The sequence below is a fragment of the Arabidopsis thaliana genome, chromosome 4 (genome assembly GCF_000001735.4).
Source record: "Arabidopsis thaliana chromosome 4, partial sequence".
NCBI lineage: Eukaryota > Viridiplantae > Streptophyta > Magnoliopsida > Brassicales > Brassicaceae > Arabidopsis > Arabidopsis thaliana.
In genome coordinates this window covers 16,330,265-16,347,675 of record NC_003075.7, presented here as the reverse complement: position 1 = coordinate 16,347,675, position 17,411 = coordinate 16,330,265, and the positions used below count along the sequence as shown (strand labels likewise).

The following is a 17,411-nucleotide window of genomic DNA, read 5'->3' as shown; positions in this document are numbered from 1 at the left end:
CTAAACCGGTGGACCATATAACCTCACTTTTCTCTATTGCAATGACCCAAATTGATCAAGACAAGTAACCCAATGCATTGACCAAGTCAAGTAACCCATTGCTTTGTATTGATGTTATCGGTGTGTATGTGTATGTGTTGTGTCATGATTAAAAAAGTCAGGAAAACAAAATAATTGTTATAATTAATACAATAATATTAATCCGGCCGTGATTTTTTTTTATATTGGTCAATTAACCACACTTTGTTTTGGATTAACTTGATTGTATATATACCTTATGTTTTTTCTCTTCTCCCTTTTTCTTTTCATAATAAATTAAACATGATTTATTAATCTGGAAATTAGTTTACAAGTTACAAGGTTTTGGTTCCAAAAGACCTTGAAAACTGACACTACTCTGGCACGTTAAGAGAGAAAGTACCAAAGAAACCAAAACTAGAGACGTATGCAACGACGTCAGTATCCGTTACCCATTAATCATCTAAACCCAAATTTTGGTGCTTTATACGTTATATATACTCCACACTCTTGCAACCATTATTATATATACAACGAGGAAAAATAGTACTATTTTCTACGAACTTCAGAATCTTTCGTCTCTCTTAATTATTTTTCTCAAATTTCTCGAAACATCTAGTTTTCTTTTCAACCAGCCAATCATGGGTAGTGATCATCATCATCGAAAGCTCCACGTTATGTTCTTCCCTTTCATGGCTTATGGTCACATGATACCAACTCTAGACATGGCTAAGCTTTTCTCTAGCAGAGGAGCCAAATCCACAATCCTCACCACATCTCTCAACTCCAAGATCCTCCAAAAACCCATCGACACATTCAAGAATCTGAATCCGGGTCTCGAAATCGACATCCAGATCTTCAATTTCCCTTGCGTGGAGCTGGGGTTACCAGAAGGATGTGAAAACGTTGATTTCTTCACTTCAAACAACAATGATGATAAAAACGAGATGATCGTGAAATTCTTTTTCTCGACAAGGTTTTTCAAAGACCAGCTTGAGAAACTCCTCGGGACAACGAGACCAGACTGTCTTATCGCCGACATGTTCTTCCCCTGGGCTACTGAAGCTGCTGGGAAGTTCAATGTGCCAAGACTTGTGTTCCACGGCACTGGCTACTTCTCTTTATGCGCTGGTTATTGCATCGGAGTGCATAAACCACAGAAGAGAGTGGCTTCAAGCTCTGAGCCATTTGTGATTCCCGAGCTCCCTGGGAACATTGTGATAACTGAAGAACAGATCATAGATGGCGATGGAGAATCCGACATGGGAAAGTTTATGACTGAAGTTAGGGAATCGGAAGTGAAGAGCTCAGGAGTTGTTTTGAATAGTTTCTACGAGCTAGAACATGATTACGCCGATTTTTACAAAAGTTGTGTACAAAAGAGAGCGTGGCATATCGGTCCGCTATCGGTTTACAACAGGGGATTTGAGGAGAAGGCTGAGAGAGGAAAGAAAGCGAACATTGATGAGGCTGAATGCCTCAAATGGCTTGACTCCAAGAAACCAAATTCAGTCATTTATGTTTCCTTTGGGAGCGTGGCTTTCTTCAAGAATGAACAGTTATTCGAGATCGCTGCAGGGTTAGAAGCTTCCGGTACAAGTTTCATTTGGGTTGTTAGGAAAACCAAAGGTATTGAAATTGACGTTTGAAGCCTATATTATATAGCTGTAATTTGGGTAGCTTTGATTTTAATCTGACACAAGATTTGGTGTGAACAGATGATAGAGAAGAATGGTTACCAGAAGGGTTCGAAGAGAGGGTGAAAGGGAAAGGTATGATAATAAGAGGATGGGCACCACAGGTGCTGATACTTGACCACCAAGCAACCGGTGGGTTTGTGACCCATTGCGGCTGGAACTCGCTTCTTGAAGGAGTGGCTGCAGGGCTACCAATGGTGACATGGCCTGTAGGAGCGGAGCAATTCTACAATGAGAAATTGGTTACGCAAGTGCTCAGAACAGGAGTGAGCGTGGGAGCGAGCAAGCATATGAAAGTTATGATGGGAGATTTCATTAGCAGAGAGAAAGTGGATAAAGCGGTGAGGGAGGTTTTGGCTGGGGAAGCAGCAGAGGAGAGGCGGAGACGGGCAAAGAAGCTAGCGGCGATGGCTAAAGCTGCCGTGGAAGAAGGAGGGTCTTCCTTCAACGATCTAAACAGCTTCATGGAAGAGTTTAGTTCATAATCTTCATATATATAGATTCTATTTAGAAATTCCATAGCAGAAGTAAGATGAAAGCTAATGTAAAATATAAGAGATATGAGTTAAATTCAAATGGCAGCAACCTCTACCATAGACATCACTCTAAGTCTCTATTATCTTCAGCATAATCCTCTGTTTTGTTAGGAGAAAATCAATGGTTCAAGATTCACTATTTTCAAATGCTAACAATGAATTTGTTGAACAATAATGGTGGACCACTAACCCACACAAGGCGAGTTGCAATTTGTATTCTTCTAACTGGTGGACCACTAACCCACACATTATTGTCTCACTTTCCTCTAATATACAGACCCAATCCATTAGAGAAATAAATAATTCCGTAAATGGCAAAACAAAAGTATAACTGTTTTTATTTACTTGGTATTTTTTCGTACATGTACAACAATAAAGTACTAGATGTTTACATAGACGATTAGTAAAACACTTTATTGTCATGATTAAGACATTTACCAAAATAATAAGTTAAACAACAAGCGACGTATGCAAAGACGTACCGGAAACAAGTGACGTATGTCACGACGTCAAAATCGTTATTACCCAAAATAGTCTCCCCAGAATTCAAGTTTCCGTGTGGATTTTATGTGCTATATATAGATATGTATAAAAGTATAAGCTCTTACCACATCATTCAACACGACAAGAAAACATCACTTTTCTAGGAGCTTCAAAATCTCTGATTTCTTTTTATTATTTTTTAAATTTTCTTTTCGATCAAAGTCAAACATGAGTAGTGATCCTCATCGTAAGCTCCATGTTGTGTTCTTCCCTTTCATGGCTTATGGTCACATGATACCAACTCTAGACATGGCTAAGCTTTTCTCTAGCAGAGGAGCCAAATCTACAATCCTCACCACACCTCTCAACTCCAAGATCTTCCAAAAACCCATCGAAAGATTCAAGAACCTGAATCCGAGTTTCGAAATCGACATCCAGATCTTCGATTTCCCTTGCGTGGATCTCGGGTTACCAGAAGGATGCGAAAACGTCGATTTCTTCACCTCAAACAACAATGATGATAGACAGTATCTGACCTTGAAGTTCTTTAAGTCGACAAGGTTTTTCAAAGATCAGCTTGAGAAGCTCCTCGAGACAACGAGACCAGACTGTCTTATCGCCGACATGTTCTTCCCCTGGGCTACGGAAGCTGCTGAGAAGTTCAATGTGCCAAGACTTGTGTTCCACGGTACTGGCTACTTTTCTTTATGCTCTGAATATTGCATCAGAGTGCATAACCCACAAAACATAGTAGCTTCAAGGTACGAGCCATTTGTGATTCCTGATCTCCCGGGGAACATAGTGATAACTCAAGAACAGATAGCAGACCGTGACGAAGAAAGCGAGATGGGGAAGTTTATGATTGAGGTCAAAGAATCTGATGTGAAGAGCTCAGGTGTTATTGTAAACAGCTTCTACGAGCTTGAACCTGATTACGCCGACTTTTACAAGAGTGTTGTACTGAAGAGAGCGTGGCATATCGGTCCGCTTTCGGTTTACAACAGAGGATTTGAGGAGAAGGCTGAGAGAGGAAAGAAAGCAAGCATTAATGAGGTTGAATGCCTCAAATGGCTTGACTCCAAGAAACCAGATTCAGTCATTTACATTTCTTTTGGGAGCGTGGCTTGCTTCAAGAACGAGCAGCTATTCGAGATCGCTGCAGGATTAGAAACTTCTGGAGCAAATTTCATCTGGGTTGTTAGGAAAAACATAGGTATTGAAAAAGAAGAATGGTTACCAGAAGGGTTCGAAGAGAGGGTGAAAGGAAAAGGGATGATTATAAGAGGATGGGCACCACAGGTGCTCATACTTGATCATCAAGCAACTTGTGGGTTTGTGACCCATTGCGGCTGGAACTCGCTTCTGGAAGGAGTGGCTGCAGGGCTACCAATGGTGACATGGCCTGTAGCAGCGGAGCAATTCTACAATGAGAAATTGGTTACGCAAGTGCTCAGAACAGGAGTGAGCGTGGGAGCGAAAAAGAATGTAAGAACTACGGGAGATTTCATTAGCAGAGAGAAAGTGGTTAAAGCGGTGAGGGAGGTGTTGGTTGGGGAAGAGGCGGATGAGAGGCGGGAGAGGGCAAAGAAGTTGGCAGAGATGGCTAAAGCTGCCGTGGAAGGAGGGTCTTCTTTCAACGATCTAAACAGCTTCATAGAAGAGTTTACCTCGTAATAAGCAGAGAATATGGCAGAGAAGAGGCTGTGATGGCCAAAGCCGGCGGTGGAGAAAAAAGGGTCTTCGTTTCTCGATTTGAATAGCTTCATTGAAAAGACCTCAGTAAGAAATTGAAAATTAGTTCGATTCTGCTTAGTCTTTGTCTTGGTGATAAGAGTAGACCTGTGCTACAATAAACATATATGTATCAAATATACCATTTGTCTTCAGTTCCGAGTCTGAGAAATGTTACTCCTAAAGTAACAAAAATTGCTTCTGAAAACCGAAAATTGACAGAGAATGGTTACATATATACTTATATCAATGGAATAAATAGATTTCGCTATTAACTATGGCAGATTCAGATCTGCTCCATCACTGCTGCTTCCTAGCTATGTAGAGTTCTCGGTTTCCCGTTTGATCTGCAGCGCAGCCCTTACAACGTTTCCCCTTGTAAGGATCCCAATCTTCTTGCACGGAAAGCAAAAAGAAGTGTTTAGAAACTGAAAAGATCAGACCAAAATCAAACTGCAGAAAGAAGAAGAATTGGGATGCTTACCAGTTTTCCATCAGCATCAACAACGGGTAATCTTCGGAACTTTGTTTCCAGAAGCAACCTGAAGACCAAATGGTTACAGTTCTTGTAAGAACGTTGCTTATAATGTCCCCAGAAAAATCTTATTGAACTCATTCCTCCTAAGCCTCTCAACTTAATGTTTGCAAAGCGAAAACATAAAGAAGAAGATACCTGGCTGCATCTTCTAAATTGGTAGAATCACGGACAACGAGAGGAGACGGTGTCATCAAGTCTCCAACAACTTTTCCATATGTCTTACTGATCAGTTTCTGTAGTTCGTTAAACGTCTGGCCAAAAGAGAATTCAAGCATTATATAAGTAAACCTCATTCCAAGGAAATTCATGCAAATGAAACAAACAATAGTCCTCAGATAAAGCAAAACGTAGATAAACAGATAGGGAGAAACATACTTTCCAGGTACTGTCGACATCAGGGAACAAGTTTGTATCATTTTGACTGCGACCTGTTACAAAGGACAAGAGGTTAAGTTGTTTTCACCAAACTGCGCCATACAAAACCATAAAACGTTCATGACAACAAAACTAAACATGAAAGCTATGTGCCAACAAAACTAAGATCCACCAGAAGTCCAGAAGTGAAATCCTACAAGTAGATTATGACTTAAGCCCTTCTTAACTGATTATAATGAAACTGAAAGAGTGGTGATCATCACACCAACAGAAGATCTAAGAATACTTTTGAGTACAAAAAACATGTATATATTACCAGAGATGGAGTCCAATGCAAGCAAATCGTAATCAGAAACAACACCAACCTGCAGGAGAAATTACAGCAGAGGAGTAAGTAAGACAAAGCATATTTTGTTAACTTCTAAATCCAATAAATCAGTAACTAAACCGACGTTGCTTGTTATTCATGACTAAGTTTAATCACGAGCTTGTTGTTCAAGACTCTAAACAGAGGAACACAATGACAAAAGATATAGTTTCTTAGTTTTACCAGTGTCCAATTATCGTCAATTACAGGCAATCCCGTGACTTTCTTCTCAACCAGAAGTTCCAACGCTGAAAGACAACCAAAAAGACAATTTTTACGAGACTAGTACAAGGATTGACTGTTAAATTCATGGAAAATCTGTTCCCGCATAATTACCATCATCGACCGACGTAGAGGGCTTAACAACGTGCAAATTCTGTCTCGGAGTCATGAAATCCCCAACTGTGTAACCTCCATTTTTTGCCTGAAACACCCAAAAGAGCCAAAACAAATCTCAAACCATAAGCCAAAAGGGTTATTAGGTAAATAAAAGGATTTATCTAAAAGGAGCAAAGTTGACTCACCGGAACAGAGTTATTATTATTAACGCTGGCAGGAGCAGCGAAGAAGGCAGAGACGGTGATTGACGGTGAAAAAGTGGAGGAGCGACGACGATTAGAGAGAGGAAGAAGAGAGAAAGATGAAGAAGAAATCGGAAGGAAGCTTTGATGATAGAGTGATGTAAGTAGTGGAAGTCGAGTTATGGGCATAGAATTGGATAAAGAGATTGAACCCATATTCGCTTATCCTCTGTTACTCACAGATTCCAATGAAAGATTAAATCTTTTCTTTATGAAATCTGAGAGAAGAAACAAAGGTAGAAAATTTTGTTGAAGGAGAGAGAAGTGAAGAAGTAGAAGAAGAGAGAAGCGTTTTGATTGGGTGGTAAAATTCGGAGAAAAGTAGAGAGAACTTGTGATATGATAGGTGGTGGTGGTGGGGACATAGCCACATATCAATTTTTGGTATATGGTTGATTGGTCGGCATATTTACGTTTCCTTTGGGTCCTCAATTTCAAAGCGATATTTTCCATCTTTTTTTTTGGTCAAAACTCAAAAGTCAGATGTTAATAAATAAATAAAAGTCCAATTTCGATTTAACAAGAAACCCTAATTTGAACCCTCTTTTGGTTTCAAGTGTTATTGGATTTTTATGTCGTGATTGTGAGATTGTTGAGTGTTGCCATCAGTTGAAATATCTAGAGATTTTGATAATAGTTAAACCTTTCATACACTCGAATCTTTTAAATATTTTCGAATTAGTTCACAAATATCATCAGACTCAATAAAAGATGTGTTGCTGGCTTTGCTGCATGTCAAATAGATACAAAAAAAAACAAGTAGACTATATAGTTCATGACGCAATGTACTGGAAATCAAAATTCATGTACGAATATTCTAAATCCTTGGCGTAGATGAAGACTTTCTTTTTTTTGGTAAGTAATTTCTCATTCTCAAATAGTTGCAGAAAAAGTAGTCCAAAAACCAGATCAATAACTGAAACCAAAAACAATGGTAAGATTTCAACCAAACAAGATGTGTATCATGTTTCCTTAGACCTCTACTAAGATTTCTATTCGACTAGTCCCAATCAATCTAGAAGCAAAGTGTATAAAAAGTTTAAAATGTATTTCTTTCTCATTCAAACATTGTCTGCTGAGAATGAGACCCATTCATCCATTTTTACCAGGACACCTTTTTACCATAAAATAGAGCTTGAAAAACTGGTAAAAAAAATGACTAGAAGCAACAACCACCAACAGTCAAAAGGCCAAAGAGGGGGATCACCAGCATTGGCCTTATTGGTAATCAAATTCATCTTCCGTGAACACTAGATCGAACAAGCTAGAACACGCAACTAAATCAAAAGAACAAAGCAGATAGGTTTTTCCTTTGTGGTTTAAAAACGAAGGTTTAAAATAACACAAACGCAGTTATGTGGAGGAATCCAAATTCCCAGGGAGAAAACGAATAGCAAAGAAACAACTCCAATTGTATGGGAGAGACAAAAGCCAAAGATCAAATGATAAAAAGCAATTTAAGAGAGGTTCAAGGAAGCGAGCTGCTCGGTTGCACCACCAGCAGCGACACTCCTGAGAACATCCATAGCCTCTGCAACTTTGGCCTTGAGAGCTTCTGGTGACTCCAACAGATGGAGCACTTCAGTCTGGTCCATCTCCAAAAGCATCCCAGTCACTTTGGCTGCAGACTCTGCCTCAACCTGCTCCACCAACGGGTACAGCACCTCACCCAGCATCTGTACAAACACACCCAAAGGGTCACATTATTATAATCCAAGCAAAACCAGTCTCTCTATTTGGTTTTTAAGAGATTCTCTCACCGTCCTCTGTTGCTCTGGAGTAGCATTAGACAGATTTGAAGCCAAAGCTCCAATAGTCAATGGCATGTTGTTGCCCATATCATATGGAGGCACATCACCACTACCACCACGCCCTTGGGGATACCGGAACATCCGACCCCTTGGATGCATCTAACCACCATCCAAACAGAAAAACCATACGATCAACTATTAAAAGAGAGCCAAGCAAGCAAAGCAGCCTTTATTGCAATTAAATAAGGAAAAGAGAAGAACCTGTTGCTGCATCATGGGATTTTGCTGCTGGGAGTGTTGGATTCCCCCAGGACGTCTTCCTCCTCCAGGACGCTGCTGCTGTGGCTGAACCATAGGCATGAAGAAACTGGGTACAGGACCCCCACCAGGTCTCATTCCAGGAACAAGCTGCTGTTGGTATCCATACCCAGGCTGTGGCATTGCATAAGTACAGGTTAATATTATCCCAGCAGTTTCAAAATAGATTTGGAAAGGCTCAAGTATGAGTATAGCAACTATAGAGCTAAAGAATTTAAAAACTTTTCATGTGACTTAAAAGCATCTGTCAGCTTGTAATTCATTATACCCAAGGTAGAAAATAAACATGTGCATATCTTTGTGTAAAATCGTACACGGCTACTTAAAGTAGAGTAACATGAAGATTACCTGGGGAGGAATCATGGCAGGAGGGGCCTGACCATAGAACATTTGTTGTCCAATACCAGGACCACCCGGGGGATACACTGGCATGCGGGGACCAACAGACGGCTGCATTGCAACTGGCCTCACTTGGGAAAACTGAGCCTATTCACATCAATGCAAATACTCAGCAGCAGGAGAAAAAAGAGATTTTTCTGTGATACAAAAATACTAGGACATATGTTGTTTATGCTTTATATATTGTTGCACTTGATTATAAAGAAGAATCAGCATCAGTATTGATAATTATACGCAGTGGGACATTCTAAGACTTGTACATGATGGGTCCAATTGTTTAGAGTTGAAACTCCAACAGGCAAAGTAGGAGTAGTAAGTGTATCACAAGACGAGGTGATTCCAAGAGAAGCAAACCTGTAGTCTGACCCTTCTGTCTTCCTTCCGCTGTGCAATAGCCACATAGAGTGGCTTGCTTTCGATCATTTTACCGCTCAACTGTGACATCTGTACAGTATTCCACTGTTACTAACAATCAAAGTCCTCATAAATACAATCAACAAGACGATACAACTGACTTACAGCTTCAGTTGCTTCTTCGGGAGTTGCGAAAGCAACAAAACCTGAGCCTTTGCTTGTTCCATTAGGATCCCGCATCACCTGTAATATTTAATAAAAGAACTTCTTAAATAATGAACTAGGAGAGTCAACTCACTACAAATAAAGAGAGAGAGAGAGGGACATTGAACCTTGCTAGATGTAACGGTACCAAAAGGAGAAAAGATCTCTTTAAGTTTCTCATCTGAAATGCTAGGATCCAAATTCTTAACATACAAGTTTGAACTTTGAAACTTGTCTGCAGCTTCCTTCAAATTCTGTTCATAACGGACCCTTAATTCTGTTTCCCTCTCTGACTTCTTCTGGGCTCTACCAACATACCACTCCTTATCATCAAATTTGTGCCCATTGAGAGACTCCACAGCCCTAGCAGCATCATCAGCATTTTCAAAGTTGACAAACCCAAAGCCCTTGGACTTCCCTTCTCCATCTTTCATCACGACAGCACTTGTTATCTTTCCATACTCGCCAAAAGCATTCTTCAAGTCATCATCGGTAGTACTTTCCGCGAGATTCTTCACATACACATTGGTGAATTTCGTTTTGTTAGCAGTGGAGTCTCTTTCTTGTCTCCTCAGGAAAGGACCCACATACACTTGCTTGTCATTGAGCAACATGCCGTTCAGTTTCTCTATAGCTTTCTGGGCAGATTCTTCATTGGCGTATTGCACAAACCCATAGCCTTTTGACTGGCCTGAAGAATCGACAGCTACCTTGCACGACACAATGTTTCCAAACGATGAAAAAGTATCATGCAGTGCTTTGTGGTCGATGGACTCGTCCAAATTCTGCATATTATAGCCAGGTTTAGCATCAGAAAGAGAGAAAGAACACCCAATAAAAAAACTTACATAACTAAAGAAATCAACTACTTTTGCCAGACTTTTCAATGAATAATACAAGATACAAATTTTTTCGCAACAATCATCTCGTCTTACAGCAACTCAAATGTCAGAAGGATAGAGACAAGCGTACCTTAATAAAAATGTTGCCAGCGCCACTTCGGCGAACACTAGGATCACGATGAGAATACATAACCCTAATAGGTTTTCCATAAAGAGGTATGTAATTCAGTTCTTGGATCGCTCTTGCAGCTGCAACAAAGACACGAGATAAAGTACCATTAGAAGACAGAAGTAGCATTAAAAAGATTGATTAAGCAGGGGATAAGCTTTCCAACAGCACCAACCACATTGCATACATACAAACACCATAAAGTATCAACATTTAAAACACACCTCATTCAAATCCAGTACTGGTACTATCGAGCAAACCCTAAAAATTGGAAATTGTAAGAAGAAGTCCAAATAAAATTAAGGAGACTAACCGTCTTGGGGATTGGTGAAGTTAACGTATCCATAGCCAAGAGATCGGCGAGTGACCAAATCCCTACAGACACGAACGGTGACCACAGTACCCATTTGGCCAAACGCATCGAAAAGCTGCGAGTCCGTCACATTGAAATCGAGATCCCCCACATAAAGCGACGTGTTACCAAACTGGGTCGCCGTTGCTCCACCTGACGTCGCCGGAGCAGAAGTGACCGCCGCGGTCGAACCATTCGGAGTCTGACCCTGAAGTTGAACCTGCGCCATTATCTTTTTTTGGATTTTCGAAACTTTTTTGACTTTTTTTGGGGTTTTAGTTACTCTTCCCTCCCCTCTCGTTATTAGACTGAAACCAAATCGAAAACCCTAGAATTTGAAAGAAGAAAAAGAAATCGAATCGAATGACAAAATCAACAAAACTAAAGCCAAAGTTTTTATCTTTTCGTTTTTTTTGTGTTTTTATGGGTATATCAGAGGAGAGGGAAGATGAAATAGGGTAAGAAATTGCCGGCGGCGAAGCCTGCGACGGCGAGTGAGATATTTGGGGGCCGAGAGATTCTAGGCGAAACAAGCACAATTACGATAGATGAAAAAGAAGCATTACGGTTTCTCCTTTTCTTTGCTTTTATATTATTAACCCAACAAAAAAAAGAAACCTTTAATTCCCCTAGAAGAACCCTAGGAGTGTGAGATTGATCTCAGCCGTTGGATCGAGTCTGAAGTAAATCGTAGGATTGATTTTAGAGTTGCTGGTGAATTGATAAGGTCGTCTTCCTTCTCGTCACTTTCGGAAAAGTCAAACAGATACGCGCGTGTTTGACACTTTCGAATCTAATTAGTAACCAAGTTTGTTAAAATTTTGTACAGTGATGATATTTTCTTTGATTTATCTTAACATTTCTTAACTCTGATTAGCAATATTCTCACTGGATCTTGATGAATTTTGATTTTCCTAAAGTAAAAGTTGTTAATATTAATATTTACCGCACGATTTTATATGGTATGCAAAAAGTATCTTAATTAAATAACCAATATGTTAAGATTTGACTTATCAAAACAATTCAACTTAATACACGATTGGCCTTCCAGTAGAATTGTGACACGAAAGAACATAAGATGAGAGATGAGATTTTGCAATACGCAATCATTTCAAAAAGCATTACAATAGAAAGTAGAAACACACAAGGCATATATATATACGAAGCGTCATTACTCATTTCTTAAGATCCTTTGGATATTATACACAAACAAAAGAGGATCAACGGGATACACATTGACTAGTAAATATTTCCAAGCCTAAGTTAATACGACTCAGTGCACAGTTTCTTTCTAAGCTTCTTGTTGGATTGCACGTCTGAGCCTTAAGTCCATTATCAACATCTCCCTAAAGTCCTATCAAGATACCATCTCCCGCATCCTCACTACTTTGGTTTTGCCAAAGCAGCTTCCCCAAAGTTATGGAGTCTCCGACCAATGAGATAACGGTCATCACGGATAGAGTTGTGAAGGTTTCTAAACCAGAAGCAGAAGAGGCTCACTGAGAGACAACCTATCCATGCGAATCTGTAGACCGCTGAGTTCACTACTAGCGGATATCCGAGCATTGGGAACACTCCTCTCGCCAACACATAAGGCACACATAAAGCCGTTAGGAGTTTCATCACAATCGGGAACACAATCTCTCTAAGTACCCATAACCCTTGAAGCATATGGGTCTGAGATGAACCTGATATGGACATCTATCTAATGGGGTTATAACATTCCTCTTATTTTTATTCTGTTGGAAAATAAAAAACCAAAAACAGTATCAACGAGTATGTCTACAATCACACATCGGCCAAATAGATCTTCAACGCCAATTCCTTAAGGCTTACATGCACTAACATAAGAGACAAAAGACAAGAATTTGCAGTAAGCGAAGGTATTCTAGAAGCATTATCATAGAAACACACAAGGCATATGGACAAACGAAGCATTATTCTAAAGATCTTTTAGTTTCGTACACAAAAACAAAAAAAAGAGAATCATCAACGGATATAATAATTTACACATCGACTAATAATAAATCTTTCAAAGCCATCTCTTAACGGCTTAAGTACACAAAATGTTAAACGCCTCAGTGCACAGTTTCTTTCTAAGCTTCTTGTTGGATTGCACGTCTGAGCCTAAGTCCATTATCAACATCTCCCTCTCGTCCTATCAAGACACCATCTCCTGCATCCTCACTACTTTGGTTTTGGTTTTGATTAGCTAAAGCAGCTTCCCCAAAGTTATGCAGTCTCCGACCAATGAGATAACGGTCATCACGGATAGAGTTGTGAAGGTTTCTAAACCAGACATGGCATCTTTTTGCACAGAAGCAGAAGAGGCTCACTGAAAGACAACCTATCCACGCGAATCTGTAGACCGCTGAGTTCACAACAAGCGGATATCCGAGCATTGGGAACACTCCTCTTGCCAACACATAAGGCACGCATAAAGCCGTTAGGAGTTTCATGACGATCGGGAACACAATCTCTCTAAGTACCCATAACCCTTGAAGCCTCGAGAAGCCATCTTCTCTTACCCGCTCAAACTTTGCTCTCCAGCTATCATCCACTATTGGAAGCATATGATCCAGCATTACCTGTCCATTGACGTTGTTTTTTAGTGACAAAATATCTTCTTCTGCGGAAATAAGTTGCTGATTGTTGGAGAAAATTACTTACCAGTCTAGTCCAGATTTTCAAAAAGATGAGCCCAAGAGCCCAGTCTTGATACAGGAGGAACACAGGGCTTTCATCAACTGGGACTCTCATTGGGACAATCACCAAAAGCTCAAACAGAAGTCCAATTAGCACCGGAATGATAAAAACCTGTTCAATCACCATTTGAAAAGTACAGAATCCACATTTAGTAGAGTTTAGAGTTTCTCGTATATTGAAAATTTAACAGCACAAAACACTTACCCATATGGCTAACAGCACCGAGCTCTTGAATACAATCCCACACCATTTCCATATTTGGTTAAGCAAGACTGAAGTCCTCTTTGACTTGACATGCTCGATAGCATACCTGGCCCCAGATATGGTAGTCCAAAAGGCATATGTGCCAATGACGAAAGCATACAGATCTACATATTTTTAGGGAATACTGTTAATAATGTGTAACCCGTGCCAAAGAATGACTCAGAAGATCAAAATTAACAAACATTACCATTGCACTTGATGCCATGAGTTATTGGAAGAATGGGAATGGCACTGAATAGAGCACGTCCCAGCGAAACTGGCACAACTATCAATGCTGAATTGAAGAGAAGAAGAGTCACCCATGCAACAAGTAGAAGGAGAATTATCCGGACCACAAAGTTGTACCTGCTAAAAATATACATTCATATCAGGGGAAGCCCTAATGGGAGTCTTAAAGTACTTAGTCAACTCTATATACCAAGCGAAAAGTCCTGTTAATTTATTCAAGTATGCCAAAATTCTTAATATCAAACAAGCTATTAGCTTATTTTTAAAGTAAGAACTTACTCAGAATCAGATTGTTCGTCATCATCTTCATATTCCTCACCCGTGTTGACATTCCCAGCACGGAGGCGACTTCTGTTAGGGTCATCAGCTACTGGAAGCGCAGCCATGGCCCTGTCAGGTCCTCCGACCTGCAACACTTGTGCTCTGTTCTGCCTTCCTGGTTCACCATTTCCATTGTCCTGACCAATGTTGTCTTCTGGTCTTGGCAAGAGGAAGTCTGTTAAACCAAGCGCCCAACCAACCCCAGTGAACCAGCAGCGTAGAAGGGACTTAATTGTGGTCCGAAGTCTGAAATGCTCGATGATAAATGGAATGCATATTTGAAACAGAAGCATGTCGGCGGGAATCTCAGTGAATGGGTCGGATACACTGCATATATGCCCAAGTTAGGAAAGACCTAATCAAACACAAAATCTCCAAAAACAAGAGGTTAGTCAATATTTCTTACGATATGTCAAGTGGAAAGATTGAAGGAGCCATCCGGATCGCAAGTTTGACTGGTAAAAATACCAGCATCACAATCAAACTTCCATACACTGCAACTGATAACAGTACCCTCCGAGCATGCTTGTGCACTGGATCATCAATCAAATCTCGGAATGGATTGTAATTAGGATCTGCTGGATCACGAAGGAAATACAGAACTCCAGGACGAAGAACCTGCAATTGGCACAAAGTGAAAAGATATATTTAGATAGCAGCAGCGAAAAAAACTATTTCTAGAATGAAAATGAGTAGGGACAACACAGTACCCCTCGAAGAAGGCTGACGAAGATGCTTATTTGCAACATGTACATGATTCCAACAACCCAATGAACAAGTGAGCTTGCCAGAGGAGAAATTGATAAAAACTGTACCCTGTGGGACATTGTTTTACCGAACATCCTAACAGTGCAAACATCTAGCCACCAACCACACATCAGAGGAAAGACCCCAAGCTCGATGACCAAAAGAAAGGCAACTTTGATCATGGTCATCAGATGCCTCATTGCTGCCAAGAACTGTCTAAGGAGGGATGGTACAGCTTCTACTATAGATGCAATACCATAAAATCTTCCAACAGTCAGTGGCTCACCCTTGGCATATCGAATCAGTGCAATGATCCCAAGGTAAAGGAACACCAGAAATACGATAAACATGTACCCAACAGCCAGAGTTGTAATATCAGAAAGCTTTGAGGCCCCAACAGTAGAACCTTTCAGGAGATCAGTAGCAACTGATAGCGTATTGTTTGCTCCATTCAATTCACTTCCGTTGACTTTCATCATTTCAGTGAGCTGACCAAGCAGCCCATTTCCTTGGCCCTCGCTAGTCAAATTCGAGACAGCAGTCAGCGCACTCTTCAGAGTAATATTTTCCAATGAGAGTCCGGTATCTGTAAGATGCAATGATGCAGCCACAGCAGGGCCTCTAGCAGCAGCAAAAAGCCATGACACGTGATACAATATAATCCGTCCCAAGGTAAAGGGCACGAAGATAACAACACCAAGGAATATCATATTGCTTGCTAGAACCTGCAAAATTATGCACATCATGAAGATTTAATAAGGGCCAATAGTGAAGAAGAAGGAACATAGAATTTAAAATATACATTGCCAAAAAGTAGAAACATCAACTTACAGTAAAGGCATTCTCAACCAAATGAAACACTGGACCTTGCATTCCAACCAGCTCATCAAATGGAACGTCTTCTGCACCATCAGCGTCATCCAACCCATCAAACATCTGTTCAACCTGAGCCTCAAGACGAGCTGCTTGTATGTCCAACCTTGCCAGAACATTTTCAGGATTCCTTCTAGCAATCTGACCAACCGCAGCACCCTGATCCCCAGCATCTTCACCATTCCCCTCTCCAGCAAGATTCCTATTAGCCTGTCCAGCAGGTCTTCTTGCAGCACGAGCACCATTTCTGTCCACATCATCATCTCTCTCTTCTTGTCCCCCAAGCTCTCGTAAGTGCCTAAAGTAGTCCCTTAATGAAGTAGCTCCAAGGAAGATGAAGACAATACTTGCAGATAGTAAGAACCCATGCAAGCAATCAGTGAGAATTACTGTGGTGGAGATGTGGCTTAAGAACAACCTTTGAGCTTCACCAAAAGTTCGCACGAAAGCCAAACGCCATATCCAAAATGTAATGAAAGGTATAGTGAGAAGCCAGACAGAAAGCACAAAACTCAACCGCAGAAAGAACTGTAAAACATGGCAAGCTTTCATAGCAATGCCAACTACAAACTCCTGGAAAGGGAGCCTTGACGGAGCATTGTCAGCATATACTGGGGAGAATGAAAAAGGATGCTTGCAAACCTGCAGAGATGAAATTAACAATAAGCACGTGTTCTCTTCTATGTGGAACTCCTACTTAAGAAACACATATTAAAAGAGAAGACTTTAAACTGTCAACGTTGAATATGAGCACACAGAAATATGCAATTGCCCATTCATTTACCCATATCAAAATTCCTAAAAGGCATTCAAATCAACACGAATCCAGATCTTAATTAGAATACGAATCTTCAAAATCTCAACAATCAAATAATAAAGAGGAAAAGAAACAAAACCTCGCATTGACGAGCGTTGCTGTGATTAAGCCACTGAAGGAGACAATCCTGGTGAACAAATTTGATACTTCCGCTACAGGCACACGGATACCGAAGCGGATTGTCTGCATCACCAGGATTTCTGCAGATCCTGCAAACGTCCTCTTCATCTTCGTCATCATCAACGTACCTCGATCCTGTCGCCGTCGAAACTGCAGGATCCATGTTTGAGAAAGGATTGGGTGATGCCTGATTCGGCGAGGAAGAGGAAGAAGAAGAAGATACGGAAGGCTCGGAGACGACCTCAGAAGCAGCCGCGCCAGAGATGGACAACGAATCGGCCGGGGAAATCTCCATAGAGAAATCCGGGCTATGAATTACGTATTGCGCAGACGGTGGTAACGGAGACGGCAACGGCGGAGCGAGTCGACTCGGTGAGTCTGATAACGCCGAGCTAAGAGGAAAGGCGTCGTCTATCGCGAATAATTATTATCCTCGAGAATTAAAATAGAAAAAGATCGGAAAAAAAATCAAAGACACCGAGAAAATTGATTATATGGTAGGCCTAACCGGGTCTTGTAAACCGGTAGTTGACGAAATTGACCTTCCCTCTTGCACATTTAATGACGGTTTTTGTCGGTTACGCGTCTTTAGTCTTTGTTGGGTTTGGGCCTTAAATTGT

General features: G+C 40.6%; 5 protein-coding genes, 2 long non-coding RNA genes and 1 pseudogene across 10 annotated transcripts; 3 read left to right on the top strand and 5 right to left on the bottom strand.

Annotated features, from left to right (window-relative positions):
* Positions 1-241: 241 nt before the first annotated feature.
* Positions 242-2,526, top strand: UGT73B2 (UDP-glucosyltransferase 73B2). 2 transcript variants are annotated; one of them, NM_119575.2, is made up of 2 exons: positions 312-1,647; positions 1,737-2,526. In NM_119575.2, exons 1-2 carry the CDS (start codon positions 660-662, stop codon positions 2,198-2,200), a joined length of 1,452 nt encoding a protein of 483 aa, NP_567954.1. In that variant the 5' UTR covers positions 312-659; the 3' UTR covers positions 2,201-2,526. The 2 variants fall into 2 exon arrangements, with proteins under 2 accessions (NP_849492.1, NP_567954.1); NM_179161.2 differs by having other exon boundaries at positions 242-2,418.
* Positions 2,527-2,857: 331 nt separating this feature from the next.
* On the top strand, positions 2,858-4,619 carry UGT73B3 (UDP-glucosyl transferase 73B3). Its single transcript, NM_119574.3, has one exon. The coding sequence runs from the start codon at positions 2,963-2,965 to the stop codon at positions 4,406-4,408; it is 1,446 nt and encodes a 481-aa protein (NP_567953.1). The 5' UTR covers positions 2,858-2,962; the 3' UTR covers positions 4,409-4,619.
* AT4G08935 lies at positions 3,868-4,150 on the bottom strand. The gene is made up of 2 exons (NR_142240.1): positions 3,972-4,150; positions 3,868-3,890 (listed from the first exon to the last, which is right to left on the bottom strand). It is a non-coding gene; the product is annotated as an other RNA (long non-coding RNA).
* On the bottom strand, positions 4,558-6,769 carry LEJ1 (Cystathionine beta-synthase (CBS) family protein). Its single transcript, NM_119573.5, has 8 exons — positions 6,270-6,769; positions 6,082-6,169; positions 5,929-5,993; positions 5,695-5,743; positions 5,379-5,431; positions 5,139-5,254; positions 4,950-5,007; positions 4,558-4,857 (listed from the first exon to the last, which is right to left on the bottom strand). The coding sequence occupies exons 1-8, from the start codon at positions 6,480-6,482 to the stop codon at positions 4,783-4,785; spliced, it is 717 nt and encodes a 238-aa protein (NP_567952.1). The 5' UTR covers positions 6,483-6,769; the 3' UTR covers positions 4,558-4,782.
* AT4G08925 lies at positions 5,410-5,716 on the top strand. Its single transcript, NR_142239.1, has one exon. It is a non-coding gene; the product is annotated as an other RNA (long non-coding RNA).
* A 592-nt stretch (positions 6,770-7,361) lies between the features above and the next one.
* On the bottom strand, positions 7,362-11,385 carry PAB2 (poly(A) binding protein 2). The gene is made up of 9 exons (NM_119572.7): positions 10,677-11,385; positions 10,325-10,443; positions 9,481-10,137; positions 9,314-9,391; positions 9,149-9,238; positions 8,744-8,881; positions 8,339-8,509; positions 8,087-8,236; positions 7,362-8,002 (listed from the first exon to the last, which is right to left on the bottom strand). The coding sequence occupies exons 1-9, from the start codon at positions 10,942-10,944 to the stop codon at positions 7,784-7,786; spliced, it is 1,890 nt and encodes a 629-aa protein (NP_195137.5). The 5' UTR covers positions 10,945-11,385; the 3' UTR covers positions 7,362-7,783.
* Positions 11,386-12,006: 621 nt separating this feature from the next.
* On the bottom strand, positions 12,007-12,338 carry AT4G34103 (annotated as a pseudogene). Its single transcript has one exon.
* Positions 12,339-12,428: 90 nt separating this feature from the next.
* Positions 12,429-17,310, bottom strand: CER9 (RING/U-box superfamily protein). Of its 2 annotated transcripts, none has more exons than NM_119571.5 (9): positions 16,751-17,310; positions 15,813-16,496; positions 14,945-15,706; positions 14,641-14,852; positions 14,193-14,561; positions 13,873-14,033; positions 13,626-13,789; positions 13,386-13,532; positions 12,429-13,303 (listed from the first exon to the last, which is right to left on the bottom strand). In NM_119571.5, the coding sequence occupies exons 1-9, from the start codon at positions 17,084-17,086 to the stop codon at positions 12,812-12,814; spliced, it is 3,327 nt and encodes a 1,108-aa protein (NP_195136.3). In that variant the 5' UTR covers positions 17,087-17,310; the 3' UTR covers positions 12,429-12,811. The 2 variants fall into 2 exon arrangements, with proteins under 2 accessions (NP_195136.3, NP_001119113.1); NM_001125641.1 differs by having other exon boundaries at positions 12,602-13,303; positions 13,873-14,030; positions 16,751-17,209.
* Positions 17,311-17,411: the final 101 nt, after the last annotated feature.